This window comes from Heliconius melpomene, chromosome 20 (genome assembly GCF_056956725.1).
Source record: "Heliconius melpomene rosina isolate 202511_hmr_F chromosome 20, ASM5695672v1, whole genome shotgun sequence".
Lineage (NCBI taxonomy): Eukaryota > Metazoa > Arthropoda > Insecta > Lepidoptera > Nymphalidae > Heliconius > Heliconius melpomene.
The window spans coordinates 1,316,759-1,334,868 of NC_140408.1; the positions used below are offsets into that span (position 1 = coordinate 1,316,759).

Here is an 18,110-nt window from a genome sequence, read left to right on the forward strand (position 1 = left end):
ATTGTTTAGTTTGTATTTGGCGTTTCATATACTTATATATAACTACTACTTACTTTAATTTATGTTATTTAAACTTATTATTTTAATTTTCTCATTAAGATAAATTTTATTTCATTTAGGTACTTATTATACTTGTAACATTACTAGGAAAAGAACCGAGCACCATACAAGTTGTTCTCCCCCGCCTGGGTTCTTGCACCGCCTCGAGCACTCAAAGAGGTGGCGGAGACCTGGGGCACCACATGCGGCGACCAGAGCGCGGTGTTGTTCATCGCGTACTGCCTCAGCCACGACCAGCGGTGGTTGCTGGCGGCAGCCACGGACGCGCGAGGCGAACTGTTGGACACAGCGGCTATTAATATACATGTGCCGTCTAGGTGATTGAACTTATTATTTGTTTATTGTTATTAGCTCCACGCTGTATCCCGAAGTAATAGAAGTAGTATGGTAGAATAGGCATTCTATACCCCATCAACACATTTTTCGACACATTGTGTAAGTAGCGGAACTCAATGCCTCGTTGCTAGAACATATGGATATATTTGTAAAAAATAATTAAAAAATTAATCTAGATCTGGTTGATAACTTTGTTACAAATTATCATTACTTTATAAGTAACTTCAGTTAGATTTTTCGACTATGAGCATACAACTATACTGTCAGCCATTTTGTTTATAACTTTTATTTTATACATAAGTTATTCATATGAAGTTCTTCATATCCAACTTATATGGTTTTTTAATAGATCGAGGCGGAAGCGAGGCGGTCCGGCGCGGAGGCTAGGTTTGACCAAACTTATGGACTTCACTCTAGGCGTCATGTCGCAGTCGGCGCAGCCATGGCGACTCGTTGTAGGACGTGTAGGCAGGATAGGACATGGAGAACTTAAAGGTAGTTGTAAAAAAGGAAAAAATAGTAATTTTATATAGACAAGGTTCAGTGGAAAAAGTTATCTTAAGTATAATTATCCACCATATCTATAGTTTAATTTATTGGTAAGTTGTTTTCGTGGCTTTATTCAGTCAATTAAATTGTTAAGCAGTTTTTATATTTCATTATAGGTAATAATTTATACAGATATATTACATCATTTAAGAGGGGTATTCTTTAAATATAATTTGGGAGTGTGGTAAAAATTATTATATACAATAATTTGTCATTTTTCAGGCTGGAGTTGGCTACTGTCCCGTCCGAACCTCAACCGAGCATCAAATATGTTACGTGAAATGTGCAGCAGCTGTTCCCTCCTCTATCCCACTGGAGCTCCTTGCATACTATCAGCCTGCCTCGTCTCCACTGAACCGGACTCGTGCTTACGACTCATGGCGGACAGGTTCACGCCGGACGAGAGGTTCTCACAAGCTTCCATACAGTCACACTTACATACGCCCAGAGATGTAACAGCTACCCATATACTTGTGTTCCCCACTTCTGCTACCACACAGGTTGGTCGATTTAAATGTATTTTATACTTATAATAAAATAAAATATCTTTACCTATTATGTTATTTAACATGTAGAGACATTGAGGCCAGTCGTGGCGTAGGGGCGCAAGGGCGCATAATGAATATAATATTTATTAATGCAATAAATATAATATTTTCATATCTTTCGTTCTGGTGTCAAAGCAAAGAGTTATGAGTTCCGCCACTGAACAATGTCTTCAAAATTCAGCAAATTAAATACTTTACTTATTAATTAATTACACTCTTTCTAATAAACTAATGCCGAATTGCAGTCAAACCAAATGCCATTCGATCCGCCCAATGCTAACGGGGAAGAGAACGACATGCTACTCGGGCTGGGTGACATCGGCATGGAGGAGGACATGGGTGAGGAGAACATGAACATGGACCTTCTCATGGGTGACATGTTCATGTGGCCCGCCAACAGCCCCAGGGCGTCGCCACGTCGTCACGATGATGAAGCGAGCCGGGAAGGAAGCCCTGCCAGAAATGCCCATTTGACCGCTGCTGGCGCGTATCAGCGGGATGATGATAATCAACCGGTGTGTATTGGATTTTTTTATTTTGGTAACTTTAGTGTATTAAGCTCATAGGAAAAACTATTTATAAATAGATATAAAAAAACTTAAAAAAAACTACTTAAACTTAAAATTAGATAAAAAAAACTTAACTTAAACTTAAAACTGGATAAACTAGGCAAACTACAGCAAGTTGTTGATCGCTTATATTATAAGAAACACTTTTATCAATAATATAATTTATATTATGAATAATAAGATAGAGGCTCTAACTTTCATATGGGTCACAGTTGTAGATTTGATCACCAATCCTCCGATTGGTGATCAAATCTACACTACTTACTAGACAAAAAGGTGGCCTTTAGTTTCACACTAAACATGCCATGTTCTTAATATTGAGAGGAAAGTGCGGAACAAACTTACTCTGCGCGCTACTCTACTACACAGCATAAAGCAAAAAAGCAATAACAAACAAATATAATATGTCATATGACATTGCAGGAGCAAGTTGGCACAGTGCTACAACAGCCGCTCGCACTCGGCTACCTGGTGTCCACCGCGCCGCTGGGCGCCATGCCCGGCTGGTGGTGGGCAAGCTGCTGGCACCTGCGCGACGCCTGCCCCGCTTTCCTCAAGAACGCCCTGCACCTGCAGTGTGCTGTAGCTCCCCACGATGATTACACGTCGTTGACGCAGCGGAGAGATCATAATGTGCATCCGCTGGACTCTACTACCACCACGGATGTGCTCAGGTAGGTATTTTACATTGCACTTGCTCAGTATGCTTACCGAGATGTGGCCTCCCTAATAGTTAGCTTTAAATGGCTGCGCTGATTTGGGTTTATGATTTCTTTTTGCTTTTCATTATTTTCTTATATTTATAAAATTCTATATGTAGAATTTGCAATTTAAATTCATATTATCACATTTTAGCTGAATCAGTAGTTACACAACTTTTGAATCTTTAACTGTAAGATAAAAAAATGTTACATTCATTTTACTATAAAATCACTTATCTAATTAGGAAATTTATGAGTAAGAATTTTGTTACAAAAATGAATGAATGTACATACAATAATAAATAATATTAAATTTCATATTTCAGATACGTGTTGGAAGGCTACAACGCTCTGTCGTGGCTGGCGCTGGACGGTACCACTCACGACCGTCTCTCCTGCCTACCGCTACATGTTCAAGTGCTCATGCAGTTATACCACACTGCTGCAGCACTCGGTTAGTGTTAGAAGAGACAAAAGACAAGTGTTGTTATCAGTGCAGTGAAGTGATAAGTGGTCCGCGGCGTACGCGCCCAGTTGGGTTACCATTATAGTAATTAAATTATTTATTGGAGAGTTGTTGGGAAGTGTGTTGTTGGTATGTTATTGGATAATTATTGTTGTACTGTAATTATTGTGCTTTATGAGGGTTTTGTTTTTAAATTTGTTTTTTCATTGACTATTTATATTTATTTCTTTGGAACTTAATCATGAAACATTTAATTTATTTTTGAAATATATTTTTTCTAATATTAAACAATAAATTTTATAGAAATAATTCTACTTTTTCTATTTAATAAGATAATGAGTGTTACATTTATTACCAATAACAAATCCATGACATATCTTGCAGTTGTTAAAGTTATATGAAGTCCATTAAATGAATTAAAAGTACAACATCTAATAGTAATAGTAACAATACTGATATATTGTCTTAATCATGGCTACTTTTGTAGCTAATCTGAGATAGATAATACAAATTGTGAATTCTATAACACTACATATATTTGTTTTGAGCAAATGTTCAATATTGTAAAATAAATAAATATATGACACTTTACAGTGGATCTGGATTATGTTTGAAGTAAGTCTTATAAAAAAAAGCATATAGAATTTTTAGAAGCGGTACTTAGGTAAATTAATTATATGGTATGGAATGTAAGTTGGCTTGAGTAGACAAGTTATTGTTGTCAGGGGTGGAGCTGGCTCAGGAGCAGTTGTTATAGTCAATGATGATGATTGAGTGGTGACTTGTTTGTTACTAGTACTCTTTTTTATTATAAGAAGTTATAATAATTGCTTGGAAGTGTATATTCGTCAGTTGGCAAATTTGTTTTATCAGGAACATGCTTCCTATAATAGAAAAGATTGATTTCCAGAGCGGAAGTTACCACTACATGTATGAATATCGAATGTTATATTAAAACATTTAGAAAATTTATTAAAAAAATTAAATAAGATAAGCCGGAGATGTATGAGTAAACAGTTGAATTCTTACAAAGGTCCAATTTGGGATACATGATGGTTTTTATTGCCATCTCTGAGTTTAGCATTGTAGGGCATCTCATTTCTCACCTTTACTTACTTGTATAAGATTTCTTCCATTGTGGTCTTTCAAATGCATCATTCTTCCATGATCTCATGCTCCATTTTGAACCTCATTTTCTATAGAAAATATGAAATGGATTCTCCATTTTACAGTAGCATTTTTTTGTGTGTAGCCAGTTCAAAAAGAATAAATGAAAATTATTTTATATCTACCATTTTATATGTTTTGTCTAATCCTCTCCTATCAGATCAACATTTTTACAGAGATTTTTTTTATTACAAAGCTTGAACTTGTATTATATAATATATTAAACATTTAGTCATTTTTAATCAAAGTATGTTTAAAGAAGTGTTTTAATGAGAACTAACCTAGTTACTATCGTACTTGGTAATATAATGCTAGTATTTTGGAATGATTTTAATGCTGCGGCCGCGCTAGGTGGCCCCAAGGTAGCCTCCCTCTGCTCTCCCTCTGTCTGTCTTCTACTGTTATAATACTTACAATTAGTGTCACAAGTTACTTATTGCATATTACTATTGTTGTGGGTGATGTCGTGTAGTATATGTGTTATTTTGTTTATGTTGCAAGCCGGTATAACTTACCAAAGGTATTAGATGTTTGTGTAGTCATTTAGATATTTTTTACCCCTCTTCAGTAGTGTCTGTCTACAGAATTTTACTTTATCACTTTATGTTTATCTTAATTCTTTCTATGATTGTAATTTTATATCTGTACAGATATTTATTTTCGGATTCTATTCTTTATTCTGTGCTTGTATTTGAATTAAATCATGTAGTTTTATTAGAAGCAATTATACATTAGATCAATTTGAGCGCTCGTTTAGGGTGCGCCTATTTCTGTGTACAGTTTTATATCCAGGGAACAAAAGCTCAACGTCGGTCGAAATAATCTCCTTCATTTGTTCAAATATTCGATAAAATAAAATTAGTGCAAAATGTTTGATATAATAATATTTTTAAGCAAACTCCAAAATGTTGGGATCGAGCGTGAATGAGGAAAGGGTATATATTTGGTATTCTAAAACAGTTTTTCAGTAAAGTCGTTTTCTTATGATATTGAAACCTCCAATCGGAAATTAATTAGTGACACCAATAGTTTACGGATAGTTAAATAGTATTAAAGAGAGCCCCCTAGGTCACATTCGAAATTAGCATTTGTACGATTAGGAGTCGTTTTATAAAACTAAATGAAATCCGTTGCGACTGCGGTCGAATCTCTTACAGTTCGGTAGATATATGAAAATTTTCTATTTTAATATAAACTAAACGTAAGTCTTAGAAAACGTGTCGTAAACATACTTAATAATATGTGTATATACATACGTAGGGTCGGCGTGCGATGTTCAAGTTTTCTTGGAGCGTCCACATATTCCATGGTTTGCCTTTTTTCATCTTCGTAGATGCATTCTGGGGGAAGTTTGTAAGTGGAACTAAATCCTGAATTCTATATCGCTTATTACCTGATTAATTATAATTTCAAACTTACTTTGTCCGTGGCAGGATTCGTAGGTGTAGCTGGGGTACTATTATGTGTGTTCTGAACCCTCTGAAAGCTACCTCCCTTCTTTTCCCCCCACTCTTGGAATATTTCTACTTATGACGTAGCAATTTTTGGAGGGTGTCAGTCAAATTGGTGTGCAGCCTCGTCTCAGCTAGGCCTATGCGTACCTGTTCTTAGGCGATTTGTACAGACTCTGTAGGGTAGGGCTGATGCCGGATTATATAAATTATTTAATTGTAGCGGGCGGGCGCTGTTGAATATGAAATGTTTTAAATGTGTTACAGCATTTGAGAATATTTAATGATGTTGTATATAGTTTATATTTTGTTTTGTGTAACGACATTTTGTATATAGTGGAGGAATGTGGTACATTGTATTACCGTTGATTATTTGCCCACTTTGCCGACGTGTAATGGCGCACGTTTTAAAGAAACCACTCGTAATATTTTGTACAGTTGTTTGTTAAGCGAGATTCGTAGTTGAATGAATTATTTTTAAGATTCGTTTTTGATTTTTTTTTTGTTATTGTGAATTTGTCAATTTTTTTAGGGAATCGGGATCGTACTGTATATAGACCTCATCATTTTGTCATATATTAGTATGTAAGAGGACAAATCTGATGATTAATATGGAAATCAAATTTTCTAAATGGAGCAATCGTTAGAAATTCGTAAACAAAAGTTAGTGTAATACTTGATATTAATATAACTTTATAAATAACTGTGAAAATAGGTAATAATAATTATGAATAAAATATTACATATTTATTGCATCATTTTATTTAAAACCTTTTTAAATATCTTTAGTACATCAATTACACAAAACTGTACTAAATACAATTTTTTATACGAAATTTTCATGGTTTTGGAAAAAAATCATATTGAAAATATTTTTTTTTTGAATCCATTACATCATATAAAGAAAATATTAACTTAAATTTTTTCCTTTATACAACGAAATGTAGGAAAAATATGACGAGACTTGAAACTTGACTTGATTTTTCCTTTATATGACGATTGAAAAATTACTTTTTAACATATAAAGCATTGGGTCACAAAGTTGGGTTGGATTTGGCCAGTGGGCCCAAAGTGTAACTAAAATCGACTGGTTGTGGGTTCGATCCCCACTCGAGGAAATTAATAATTACTTTTTTTTTTTTATTTTTATTTTCATTTCTCCGTTTTGGTGTCGGGGCAAAGCGCGGCGTTGAATTTAACAGGCAATGCATCGATAGTTCGCCGAAAAGTGAGAAACTGCAGTCTCTTGATGAGAACAAAATGTGTTGACATTATGTTTCCTCTGCCTACCCTGCTGTGCGGGAAACATTGTGAAACTAAAAAATAAAATAATAAAAAACTATTACAAATGTTCAGCACTAAAAACAATTCGTCGATATTATAAAACTCTATGATAGAGTCTATTACTCTGATATAGTCATAGACATATGAGTAAATGTGTTCTGTGGTCATAGAGCTGTCAGCTGTCATCTGTAATTGACATTGATGTCTTGTTAAATGTTAATTTGCTATAAATAAAATGTTCTATTCAGTTTTTATTTAATAATATATTCCGAATTTATATTTTTGTGTAGAGAAAACAACAATTGTGGACATAATTTTGTCTATTAACAACGACAGTGACATTTCGAAGACGAATTATGAAAACGATGATTTAGTTTATTGACGAAATCGACAGTAATAATTAAAGCTTAGTGGTGAAAGATGAAGATCAACGAAAAGAATTTGTGCGCTTTTGCGTCGTCAGCTACTCCTGTAGACCGTGAAGGATGGCTGGACATGAGAGGTGAAGTGGGCAAGAGCTACCAACGACGATGGTTTACACTTAAGGGGAATCTTCTTTTCTATTTTGAAAAAAAGGGAGACAAAGAACCAATCGGTGTTATTATATTAGAAGGATGTACTATTGGTAATAGTCAAATTAGTAGAATATTTTGTTTTATTTTATTATTTTACAGTCTTGATCTAAATGTTTATATATAAATTTTGTTATTGTAGAACTTACAGAAGAAGAAGCATATAGCTTTAAAATAGTATTTCATTGTGAAGGAGGTCGCACTTATTTTCTGTGCACAAGCTCTCAATCCTCTATGGAGGCTTGGATGAAGGCTCTTGCATGTGGTAGCTATGATTATATGAAACTGATGGTAGCGGAACTACAGAGACAATTAGATGAAGCTCAGGGTAAAATATATTCATTGGTTTATAATATAAGTTATTGATTTTTAAGTAATTTTATCAACAAAACCTATATTGCAATGTTTTTTTTTGCACAATCTGAATATGACATTTTTGTATGCTATATAGTAATTCTATAATTTTTTGAAATGTATGAAAATTTTGAAAATTTTATTTTTATAGTTTTCTATATTTATATCAAAAATTCTAAATAATATTTTAAAATATTTAAAATTTAATAAATAAATTAACTTTGTTATTCAGCTGAAGATGCAGCAGAAGGAGCAGCTCCTGTCATGGCTATGCCAGCTGAAGAAGAACCAAAAGTTCCTCCACGAGGTCAACGGCATAATCCATTCAACAAAGTTGCAGAAGGTGACAGTAAAGCTGTACCTGGGAGTAGACACCGTAAGTTTATTTAAAATTTTTGTACTTTTATTGCCTATTGGATTAATCTAAATAAATTTATAATCTTTGTATGTTCATAGAATTAAATTTGTCACTTCAATTTATGATTACAATATAATTTAAATATGTTTATCTAAGTACTTTGTCAAGATATCAATGCTTTGTTAAGTTTGTAGATAAATGATAAGATTTATGTGTACAAGTAGGAAGTTGTGTCATGTTTTAACTTCCAGCTGGGACAAGTGAACCCAACAATACACTGTGTCTTAATGGAATGGAAAATTGCACACTTTAATTGCAGGATTTATGAAATTTATATGTTTTCTAAAAAAAGGATTTTTTCTTTAATTAGTACAGATAGAATAACACTTTAAAAAACAAAAAAACATGTAATATTTTTATTTATATTTCTATATTACAGATAAAGACAGCGTAAAATCAAATGAAGTGCCTCGGAAGAAAGTACCCTTCAGGGACATTCATAAAGCTTATGGACGTAAGATATTATCTGATAGAAGTGAATGGCGGGCAAAATTGCGTACCCGTGAAGAGGCAATCGAAAAACCACTGATACATTTCTAAATTTAATAGAAAAATGTTGCCAGTACATATGTTAATATTTGGACTGTGACTTTTTTATAGTAATGTTTTGGTAAATATTATTAATTGAAAAAAATATTGTTATTAATATCAAATTTATAATATTTAATTGAGACCGTGAAACAGTCGACCAGCGTAATCGCGACGTGTTGACCCCACTCAGGGGGGACTCTTTTTTTTACTTTTTCGCTCTGGTAACAAAACAATATGCGGCATTGAGCCCCACCATTTAGTACGGGGAAATAGGTTACATTATGTAACATGTTTCTGTCTATTGTATCCAGGTTTACCTGGAAACAGCATAATGTTAAAAAATGTATTTAATACTTTCAGTAATTTATGTTTATTTATTTTTTCAATATAATATTAATATCACAGTATATGTAACTGATAAAAAATAAGAATACTCATTAAAATTTATTACAAAAGCAATTATAAATTAATAATAATTTTATACAAACAACCACAATTATAAAGTAAAAATTAAAAATATTTTAACATATTTTTTCGAAACTTATGTAGTTTTTAGTATTATTAGGTAATAAATAAGATTTCACATAGTTTAATTATTCATGATTTCACTTCACATAGGGTAAAGCTTTTCAAATTTTTATCACTAGCCTATGTATACTTTACCATTATTATAATAATATAGTCTGCTTAGAGTGTCAATCCATTTTTTTGTTTAAAAATAAATAAAAATAAAAATATATTTATTTCAGTTTCACAATTGAAATCATTGAAATCAATGTACAAGTATTTATATTTATCAATATAAATACTTGTACATAAAGGATTAATATTAATTTTTTTGTTTATAATAAAATAATATAAAAATAAAAACAATTATAAACATTTTTAGTCATAGATTATATAAATTTGAAATCCTTAGTGAAGTCCTAAAAACATATTTGAGCAGTACACAGTGAAAAATAAATGACGAAGCTGATGCTAGTCATATTCCTTGTAATAGTTTGTGAATTTGAGCTTCATTTTTTATTAGTACTATTGGAGATGAGTCTCCTTTTCTTATATAGACTTTTTCGTAGGCTGTCCAGCAGTATTTGTAACTCTTAGACTTAACAAGGTCCTGCGCTAAAAAGTATAAGCGTGATCCTTTGGCAGTCAGTTGTTCTGTAACAAAAATTGGAGTAACCAAGGAAGAATGCAGGCCTAGATGTATGGCACAGAGTTTGTTTTGATGTTTAGTATTAAACGTTTAATATAATTTTACAACTTTGTTTCTCAATAGCGTCGATGAGATTTCCTCAATAATTGAGGTATTTTGTATATTTTCCTTTTTGGTACGAACTCTATATATATCCTATATAATATTGTTGTTTTCTTGTTAGAACTTGAAGAGTTAAAGTTGTTTACTTCATTATGTACATTTTTATGTCATTTCTGGGTATTTATTAGGCTGTTAGCAAGTTTATCTTTAAGACAACGTATTAGTATTGTAAAATGTATTTTTATTATTATTTTGTAAACATCACCATTGCATTAAAATTGCTGTTTATAATATAGTTAGTATTATGAAATAAGATAAAGTTAATTATTTTAAGGTTTCACATTGACTGTTCATTTCAAAGTTTCAACATAGCATAATGAGTAAAATCTTTATTTTTAAATGTTTATATAAAATCAATATAATTATGTTTTGTTAAGCTCAGTACTTATTTGTTTTGAATGAAATTGAATTGAAATTTCTTGCCTATATTTATTAAGTGTATGTGTTTGGTATGGTGCTACTGCAATACTACGTGGTAAATAAAACGACATTTGTATTAAGTAGTTTATTTAAAAAATCTTTGTTATGTAACCAACACTTTACAACTTCAACTAAGTCAGAGGGAGATAAACTTTAGAATATTGGTGTAATAGCACCTAAAAAATATAACAAATTAATTCTAAAATACATATAAAACTTGAAAAATCCCAAAAATATATATTATAATGAGCGAAAATTTTAAATTTCTAAATATACTATCATATAATAGTATAATAAATTTATATTTAAACTGATTGTTATAGCTTCTATTACACCAATAGTCGTCCGCGTCACAAGCAAGTGTAAAATCGCATGCAAAAGGCATATTTTCGTGAAAACTATACATAACGAAGTGACGGAAGACGAATGCCCTGAAAATATGGTAACAACACAGTGAGGCTTATCATATTTAACTAAAAAAATCATAAATCCAAGGAAATATTTTTCATATTGAAATATGCAATGAGAAATCTTTGAATTTCATTTTTTTTATAAGTATAATATGATAAACCATTAAAAAGAAACACAAGATGACGAAACAAAATCAAACTTTATGTCCACACTAATCCCTCATTTTATAGGAAAACCAAAGAGAACTAACACCACATTTTCCTTTGCAAAAACATAAAAAACATGTTATTGTTTAAAAAAAAACAGTAGAACTAAATACACACAGCTATAAAATCTTTTATAATAGTAAAATTTGTGAAAAATATGAAAACATGCCTTATGTTATGTTATGTAACCAACTCAAATCAAAACTCTCCCGTCCGTATACATACGTAAGTCTACTCGTAATCTAAATAAATCTCAAACAAAGATGCTAAAAACTAAAGGAGGTACAAAAATGCACTGTTTACACGATGTAGCTATTACTATAATATATATATATTTTTATGTGAATCTGTAATAAGTTTATTGCCTTTTTGGTACAAAAGAAAAGAATGTAATGTTTAAGCCCATTTTAGATCAAAATATGAATTTAATGTTATATTTGCATAAATTATATAATTGAAAATAGCCACCGCCACTGAGAAATACTTCTTAACTAATAAAATATGTTTTTATTGAAGCTAAGCTAAGCTTTTTTATTAATATTTAAATATTTTTGTATTATTTGTTTATGATCCAAGTGCATTACTGTACCTCCGAATGCATAACGCGAACGTCAAAAAAACACATAAATAAGAAATATTTGGTAACAAACTCCTTAAAGATAATAAAAAATGAAATAGATTAGACTGGTTACAAACGTGTGAGTATTTATTTACACAATGGTACAAGTTACAACACGATACTACTGATACAAGTCCGAGGGAACGCCTTTTTTAGGACAAAGATTTTAATTTATATTTCATTTAGAAAAGCATAATTTTGCTTTTAAAGGTGAAAATTATCTTTATCTTACATTTTATCGTGAATACATCTAATATACTTTTTTATAGATAGGTTATACAATATACACTCTACAGATAATTAATATTATGTCACAAAAAACAATGCAAACGAGTTATATACAGTAGTGGTGGGTGGGAGTTAAAAGTTCTGGCCACTTCACATAGAGGAAGAACATTTTTTGGTCGTAGTTAATAACTTAAATATATATATATATTAATACAATAAGAACTCTCTAATACAGTACAGATATTGTATGTTGATCACATCTGTCAAAATAAACCACCATCTTAGCTTAAACTTAACAGGTATTTAATTTAATGTTATATTTATATTTTATATCCATTTATTGCTAGAAGCTAAGTGGCCAGGTGCCGGTGTGGTGGGAAGCTTGTGACCCAGTAAGTGCGAGACCCGCCATACTTTATATATCGACGTGGTGGGTACTCGTAAAATACAATCAAATAGCGTCGTTATGTTTCAAATTGTTTTTTCCGTTCTGCGACGACGCCTGCAAGCACGATGCTCGATTCCGTATCTAGTTCTGTAATAATTTTATTTTATTTCATTAAGGTTCAAAAATATTAATAAAAATCTAATAAATCCTAAATGCAAATTATGAAACATGTTATGCGAATTAGTTTTCCTCCTTCTCCATTTTCATACTCATTGTATAGACTTAGTAATACCTTGTAAATTACCTGAACGGGAGACAACTGCAGGTTTCTGGGAGTCTCCGTCTTCGAAAACTGCAGACCGGATACACGTACTCGGTCCAGCCCACTCGACCTTGGGGATTTCCCCTAGAGAACAGCATAAATATGTAGTAAAATATCATGAGATTTATATATTATAAAATGTTAATTAAAGAAATAAAATATCTTGGTTTGTAGTAGGTGTTCTTAGTATTCATAAAGATGACAGTATTAATTAATTTAATTTTACAACATGGAAAAAGATAAAAAGTATTGTCTCTTTAAATAAAAATATATATGTATATTTAATGCAAAAATTTGGAGTTAATACTCTCTAACACCAGTGGGGAAGAAAAGTACAAGTACTTAATAGGTTTTAATTTATGTAAAGACAACTCATGCAATACTACGTATTTACAAACACATTGCAACCATTCCATTAATATCTAAGTATATTACATTAAGGGTGAAATTAAATATGAATGAAATAAAAACGATTTAATATTTATCTCATAGATTAATATTTTATAACATGTTAATTTTAACAATTCTCTTCACTATTCAGACGTTTTGATTTGATGACAAGCATCATATGTAAGTATTTCATTTGGTTCGACGTACGCTATTGAAGCATATTTAATTTAATGACAAGATTTTCTTACATTTGAATGTTGCAGCTAATATAAATTTTGATTTGTTTTTAAATAAATATTTTATAGAATAGAATAGAATAGAATATACTTTATTGCACACATAAAAGAAATATATAGAAAGAACAACACAAATAAAATTTAAAGAAAAACACGTATGCAAAGGCGGTCTTATTGCTTTAAGCAATCTCCACCAGACAACCTTTGAAACATTACGGAAAAATTGTAATGAGGAGAAAGGGGACAACGTCTCAGTGCAAATCTTATGAAATATAATTAATTATTATATAATATATAATAAACTAAGTCAATAATATAAAATAAACTTACATAAAATGTGTTTAATGTTTATATACTTTACACATACATACTTACATACAAATATTGAAAAATAATATATACTTACACATATATACATACATACATAAAACGTGTTCAAAAATATATACATAATATTAAAAAAATAAATAAAGATAAACTATTATACTAAATTAAATAAGTACTTTTTTAGACGATTTTTAAAACTGTATAGAGATTTGGAATGTCGAACTTCTGTAGGAAGTTCATTCCAAAGAATTGCAGATTTCATAGTAAAAGACTTGGAATAAAATAGGGTATGGGAAGTTGGTAATTTAAGGAGATTATCACAACGGGATCTAAGGTGGAGGTGAAGAAGTGAATCGGCACCTAGGAAACAAAATCGATCTTTTAAGTAGGAGGGAGAGAGAGAGTTGTACAGGATAGAATAGAGGAGAGTCAGCATGCGGAAATTTCGGCGATGTCGGATAGGAAGCCATCCAAGCTGACGACGATGATCAGAAACATGATCAAATTTACGTAAACCGAAGATAAATCGAATACATAGATTTTGTAACCGCTCTAGTTTATTTAGTTGTTCCTCAGATAAGTCTGGGTAACACGAATCAGCATAGTCTAAAATCGGTAACAGTAGTGAATGAGCTAGAGCAGTTTTGGTCTTTATAGGTAGGAAATATTTCCATCGTTTGAGCGATCCGATAGTGGCAAATAATTTACGGCTAACCTCAGCTATCTGTACTGACCAAGATAGGGAATTGTCTATAATAATACCAAGGTTCTTAATAGATGGACTCAGGCTCAAATCGACGCCGCCAAACTGTATAGCAGGGAGGCTATTCTGGTCAAGTTTTTTTAGTTGCTTAGGGCCACCAATAATACTGACCTGCGACTTGGCAGGATTGACAGTTAAGCCAAAAGATTTGCTCCACCTACTAACATTCCGCAAATCTTCGTTAAGCTTATGAATAGCCTCACTAACATCATCAAACGGGGCGGCTAAGTAAATTTGAAGGTCGTCAGCATATAGATGAAAGGAAGAGCATAGATTTTGGGAAACTGAATTAATAAAAATGGAGAAAAGGAGAGGAGAGAGGACACCACCTTGGGGAACACCGGCAGAAAGAGAGCAAAGGGAAGATGACTTGTCATTGGCTTGAACGTACTGTTGCCGATCACATAAATAGCTTCTGAACCACTCAGTGGCTTCAGGAGAGATATTTATTGAACGCAGAACAGCAACCAAGAGATCAGTATCAACAGAATTAAAGGCGTTGCTAAAGTCCAGCAAAGCAATGACTGTAAGATTTTGTTTGTCCATGCTAAGTCTGATATCGTCACAAACTTTAATCAAAGTAGTGACTGTGCTATGCCCGTGACGGAATCCAGACTGGAACTCGGATAATATATGGTTGTCAAATAGATATTGATTTAGTTGCTGAAAAACAATACGTTCCAAGACCTTTGACAAGAAAGGAAGGATGGAGATAGGACGGTAGTGAGAGAAGGATTTTGGATCTTTGGTTTTGGGTATGGGGATAACGCGGGCAATGCGCCACAAACTGGGAAAAGTGTTATGGGAAATAGAAAAATTTAGAATATGGGTAATGACTGGAGCTAAGACTTCCAAGGGCAAAATAATCATTTTATATACTGTAATTATTTTTAATTTTTTAATTATTTAGTAAGATTACCTGGCACATTGCCCTGCCAGGCGGCGGCGAGGCGGCGCAGGTGGCGCCACAGCGGCGTCTCCCCATGCTGTTAATCCCACAGCCCACAAAGTTACTACTTGCTACTTTATGTATGAGAATTGATCGCTTAAGCTTGAGATTAGGATTTGTTAAATTTTCTTCATTTTTTTAATCTCTAGTTTATATTTAAAGCTTATTAATGAGTTTTATTTACTATCTACGTTGTTCATTTTAAATTTTTTTATGAATAATTTTATCATTAAAATATTTATTATTTTATAGTCATAAATAAATGAATACTTTTACTAAATTATTTAAATTTTAAATTATTAAGCAAAATCATTAGGTAAAATTTAAAAAATGCCAATTAAAAAATAGCAATACAAAAAAATATAAATTGTTATACAGCCAATTATAAAGCTATGCACAAATCGGTTTTGTGCGATCAATACTCTTAGTCGTGCAAAAACTACGTCTAAGTGATTTTGATATCCAAAGAAAGTTGAAGAGAAATACAGATTAAATAAACAGTGAAGGTGAAAGAAATAATTTAACAAATATTTTAAAAAAAGGTGTGTAAAATCCTTTACATTTAATGATAATAGCGTGATAGCATGCAAGCTTTATTAAAAGCGTATAAAATGCGTTCTATGTCCGTGTTTATGTCAGTTTGGTGGTAGTAGGTTCATACCGGTGCCGTATCTTCAATGAGTTGAGCAAGTGTGGACGCTTCAGAGTTCTTCATGTCGTTAGCTTCAGACATTATGTGAGCTCGGAGCTGCTTGTTCCTGTAAGCGATTGTACGATAATATTAGTTTGGTACGCACAGATCATAATAAGATAAGCGAACAATAGTCTGTTAGCTTTTATTTTGTAACTTTTCTCAATATAAATAACTTAAATAACTAAAATCTGTGTGCAATAATGAAATCTTCACTCAAGACCAACAACATTTGATTTTTTTTATCATCATTGTATTGAATTGTGTGATTTACTAATAATATTTTTTCCATTTACATATATGTTTGAATTTTATAATTATGAATTTTAGGTGTTTTTGTTTCAATTTTAGAGACAAGTTCTGGTTGCAATATGTAGCTATGATATTAATGATAATAATGGGATGATAATAAAGGGCTTAGCATGTACATCAGCTTCACGGTGTTATAGCATATAGCAAAGTAGATAGAGGGAACCTGGGAACCTAGTGTTAAGATACTTCGGCCCCATTAAGATACTTCCATTCCCTACTTTAAGCTGAATTCTTGAGGCATTGCATGTTGAGTGGCAGGACTCAACGCTGGGCTTTGCCTCTTTACCAGAGCGAGGAAATGAAGATATTACATATTTCATCCACCGGAGTGGGAATCGAACCCAGAACCGTTAATATGTTAACATTATTAAGTAAAGATTTTTTAAAAATATTTTATATATATACCTGGCATCTAATTGCATGATGTGATTGTGCGCATGCGCAAGCTGCGTACTAGCGGCCGCGAGGCGCTCCTCCAGCGACGCCGACTCCACACACTTCACTGAATACTTCTCGGATAACGACAGTATCTCACGCTTTATCTCTTCCATTTCTTGCCTGAAATCGCACGACGTCAAACTATGAAATAGAGTAACAACCGTATACATTTAAAACATTTGCAAATAAGTTTGCGCATGTCCAATTAGCTCTAAAATTATAATAAATCGGCACAAACTCATATATTTATACGGATTCCATGTGAGTTAATGTTAATTAGTAACGTTTCTGAGTATTAGCTGTAATTTATCATTTTGCAGGACGATGTACTATATTACACGGTAAGTGTACAAAAAAAGTGATTTAAAATTCCTTAACGAGTATATTGCGTTACTAGAGAAAATGTATTGTGTATATTATTTGTATATGTAATAAGTTAATTAAGTTTTTCATTGTGTATGTCTGCTATTTAATGTTCCATATTTATTAATTCGACTCACTGGTGCCTCGAGCTGAGCTGTCCGATATCAGGGGTTCCCCTCGCCAGGAACTCGGTCTTGAACTTATCGACTTCGCGGCGCACCTCACTCTCGTGCGCCTTCCGCATCGCGTCCAGCGCCGCCAGCGTCGCGCGAGTCTCCTCCGCCAGAGCCTGCTCCTTCTCTAGTCTATACAGAAGATATATGTGTGAAATATGCTGTATAAGCATTAGTTAATAGCATGACTTGTTTAATATTGTATACCACATACATATATCTTATGGTTTCTTCAGATGACGAAAAAAGAATGTATTAATAGTATGTGCCTTAAGTTTTTTGTCCCTACAAACCTGAGTTGATCTCGCTCGGCTCGGTGTTTGTCTTCCATCTCGCGTACGATTCGGCGGTGCGAGCTTTCCATCGCCAGCAGCCCCTTCTCGCAGAGCGCCCGCAGCTGCTCGATCTCCTGCTGATAACGCGCGCGGAGGCTGTCGCCGTGAGTGTCCGCCGCCACCGCGCTCTGTACATAGGGAAGTGATGTTGAAACCATTTATATACGACTATCATTACAAGCTTACTTAAAGTTTAAATTATTATGATTTGGAAT

At 32.6% G+C, this 18,110-nt stretch overlaps 3 protein-coding genes across 11 annotated transcripts in view; 2 read left to right on the forward strand and 1 right to left on the reverse strand.

Annotated features, from left to right (window-relative positions):
- The window catches only part of skd (mediator complex subunit skuld), a 58,368-nt gene extending 51,771 nt beyond the window's left edge, over positions 1-6,597 (forward strand). For all 3 annotated transcript variants that reach the window (XM_085205376.1, XM_085205377.1, XM_085205378.1), the window contains 6 exons: positions 148-377; positions 746-891; positions 1,168-1,445; positions 1,739-2,008; positions 2,486-2,736; positions 3,090-6,597. In XM_085205376.1, the coding sequence (XP_085061502.1) occupies positions 148-377; positions 746-891; positions 1,168-1,445; positions 1,739-2,008; positions 2,486-2,736; positions 3,090-3,222 (1,308 nt within the window). In that variant the 3' untranslated portion in view covers positions 3,223-6,597. The remainder of the gene's footprint in view (positions 1-147; positions 378-745; positions 892-1,167; positions 1,446-1,738; positions 2,009-2,485; positions 2,737-3,089) is intronic.
- Positions 6,598-7,303: 706 nt separating this feature from the next.
- IPIP (Inositol phosphatase interacting protein) lies at positions 7,304-10,820 on the forward strand. 2 transcript variants are annotated; one of them, XR_014879180.1, is made up of 5 exons: positions 7,304-7,756; positions 7,846-8,031; positions 8,290-8,433; positions 8,855-9,132; positions 9,298-10,820. XR_014879180.1 is itself a non-coding variant. In XM_085204800.1 (4 exons), the coding sequence occupies exons 1-4, from the start codon at positions 7,552-7,554 to the stop codon at positions 9,013-9,015; spliced, it is 696 nt and encodes a 231-aa protein (XP_085060926.1). In that variant the 5' UTR covers positions 7,304-7,551; the 3' UTR covers positions 9,016-10,820. The 2 variants fall into 2 exon arrangements, 1 of the variants encoding a protein (XP_085060926.1); XM_085204800.1 differs by having other exon boundaries at positions 8,855-10,820.
- The window catches only part of osp (myosin phosphatase Rho interacting protein outspread), a 227,259-nt gene continuing 219,962 nt past the window's right edge, over positions 10,814-18,110 (reverse strand). For 3 of the 6 annotated variants that reach the window (XM_085204795.1, XM_085204793.1, XM_085204797.1), the window contains exons 11-17: positions 17,854-18,023; positions 17,525-17,692; positions 16,992-17,165; positions 16,245-16,341; positions 15,554-15,620; positions 12,901-13,002; positions 10,814-12,743 (exon numbers count right to left, since the gene is read on the reverse strand). In XM_085204795.1, coding sequence (XP_085060921.1) covers positions 12,673-12,743; positions 12,901-13,002; positions 15,554-15,620; positions 16,245-16,341; positions 16,992-17,165; positions 17,525-17,692; positions 17,854-18,023 — 849 coding nt within the window. In that variant the 3' untranslated portion in view covers positions 10,814-12,672. The remainder of the gene's footprint in view (positions 12,744-12,900; positions 13,003-15,553; positions 15,621-16,244; positions 16,342-16,991; positions 17,166-17,524; positions 17,693-17,853; positions 18,024-18,110) is intronic. The other 3 variants (XM_085204796.1, XM_085204798.1, XM_085204799.1) reach the window with 3 other exon arrangements.

Excerpts from the sequence above, each read along its gene's own strand:
- IPIP (XM_085204800.1), top strand. The coding sequence starts at position 7,552 with ATGAAGATCAACGAAAAGAATTTGTGCGCTTTTGCGTCGTCAGCTACT. Across the intron at positions 8,032-8,289 it reads ACAATTAGATGAAGCTCAGG|CTGAAGATGCAGCAGAAGGA; the intron begins GTAAAATATATT and ends TTTGTTATTCAG. Across the intron at positions 8,434-8,854 it reads TGTACCTGGGAGTAGACACC|ATAAAGACAGCGTAAAATCA; the intron begins GTAAGTTTATTT and ends TCTATATTACAG.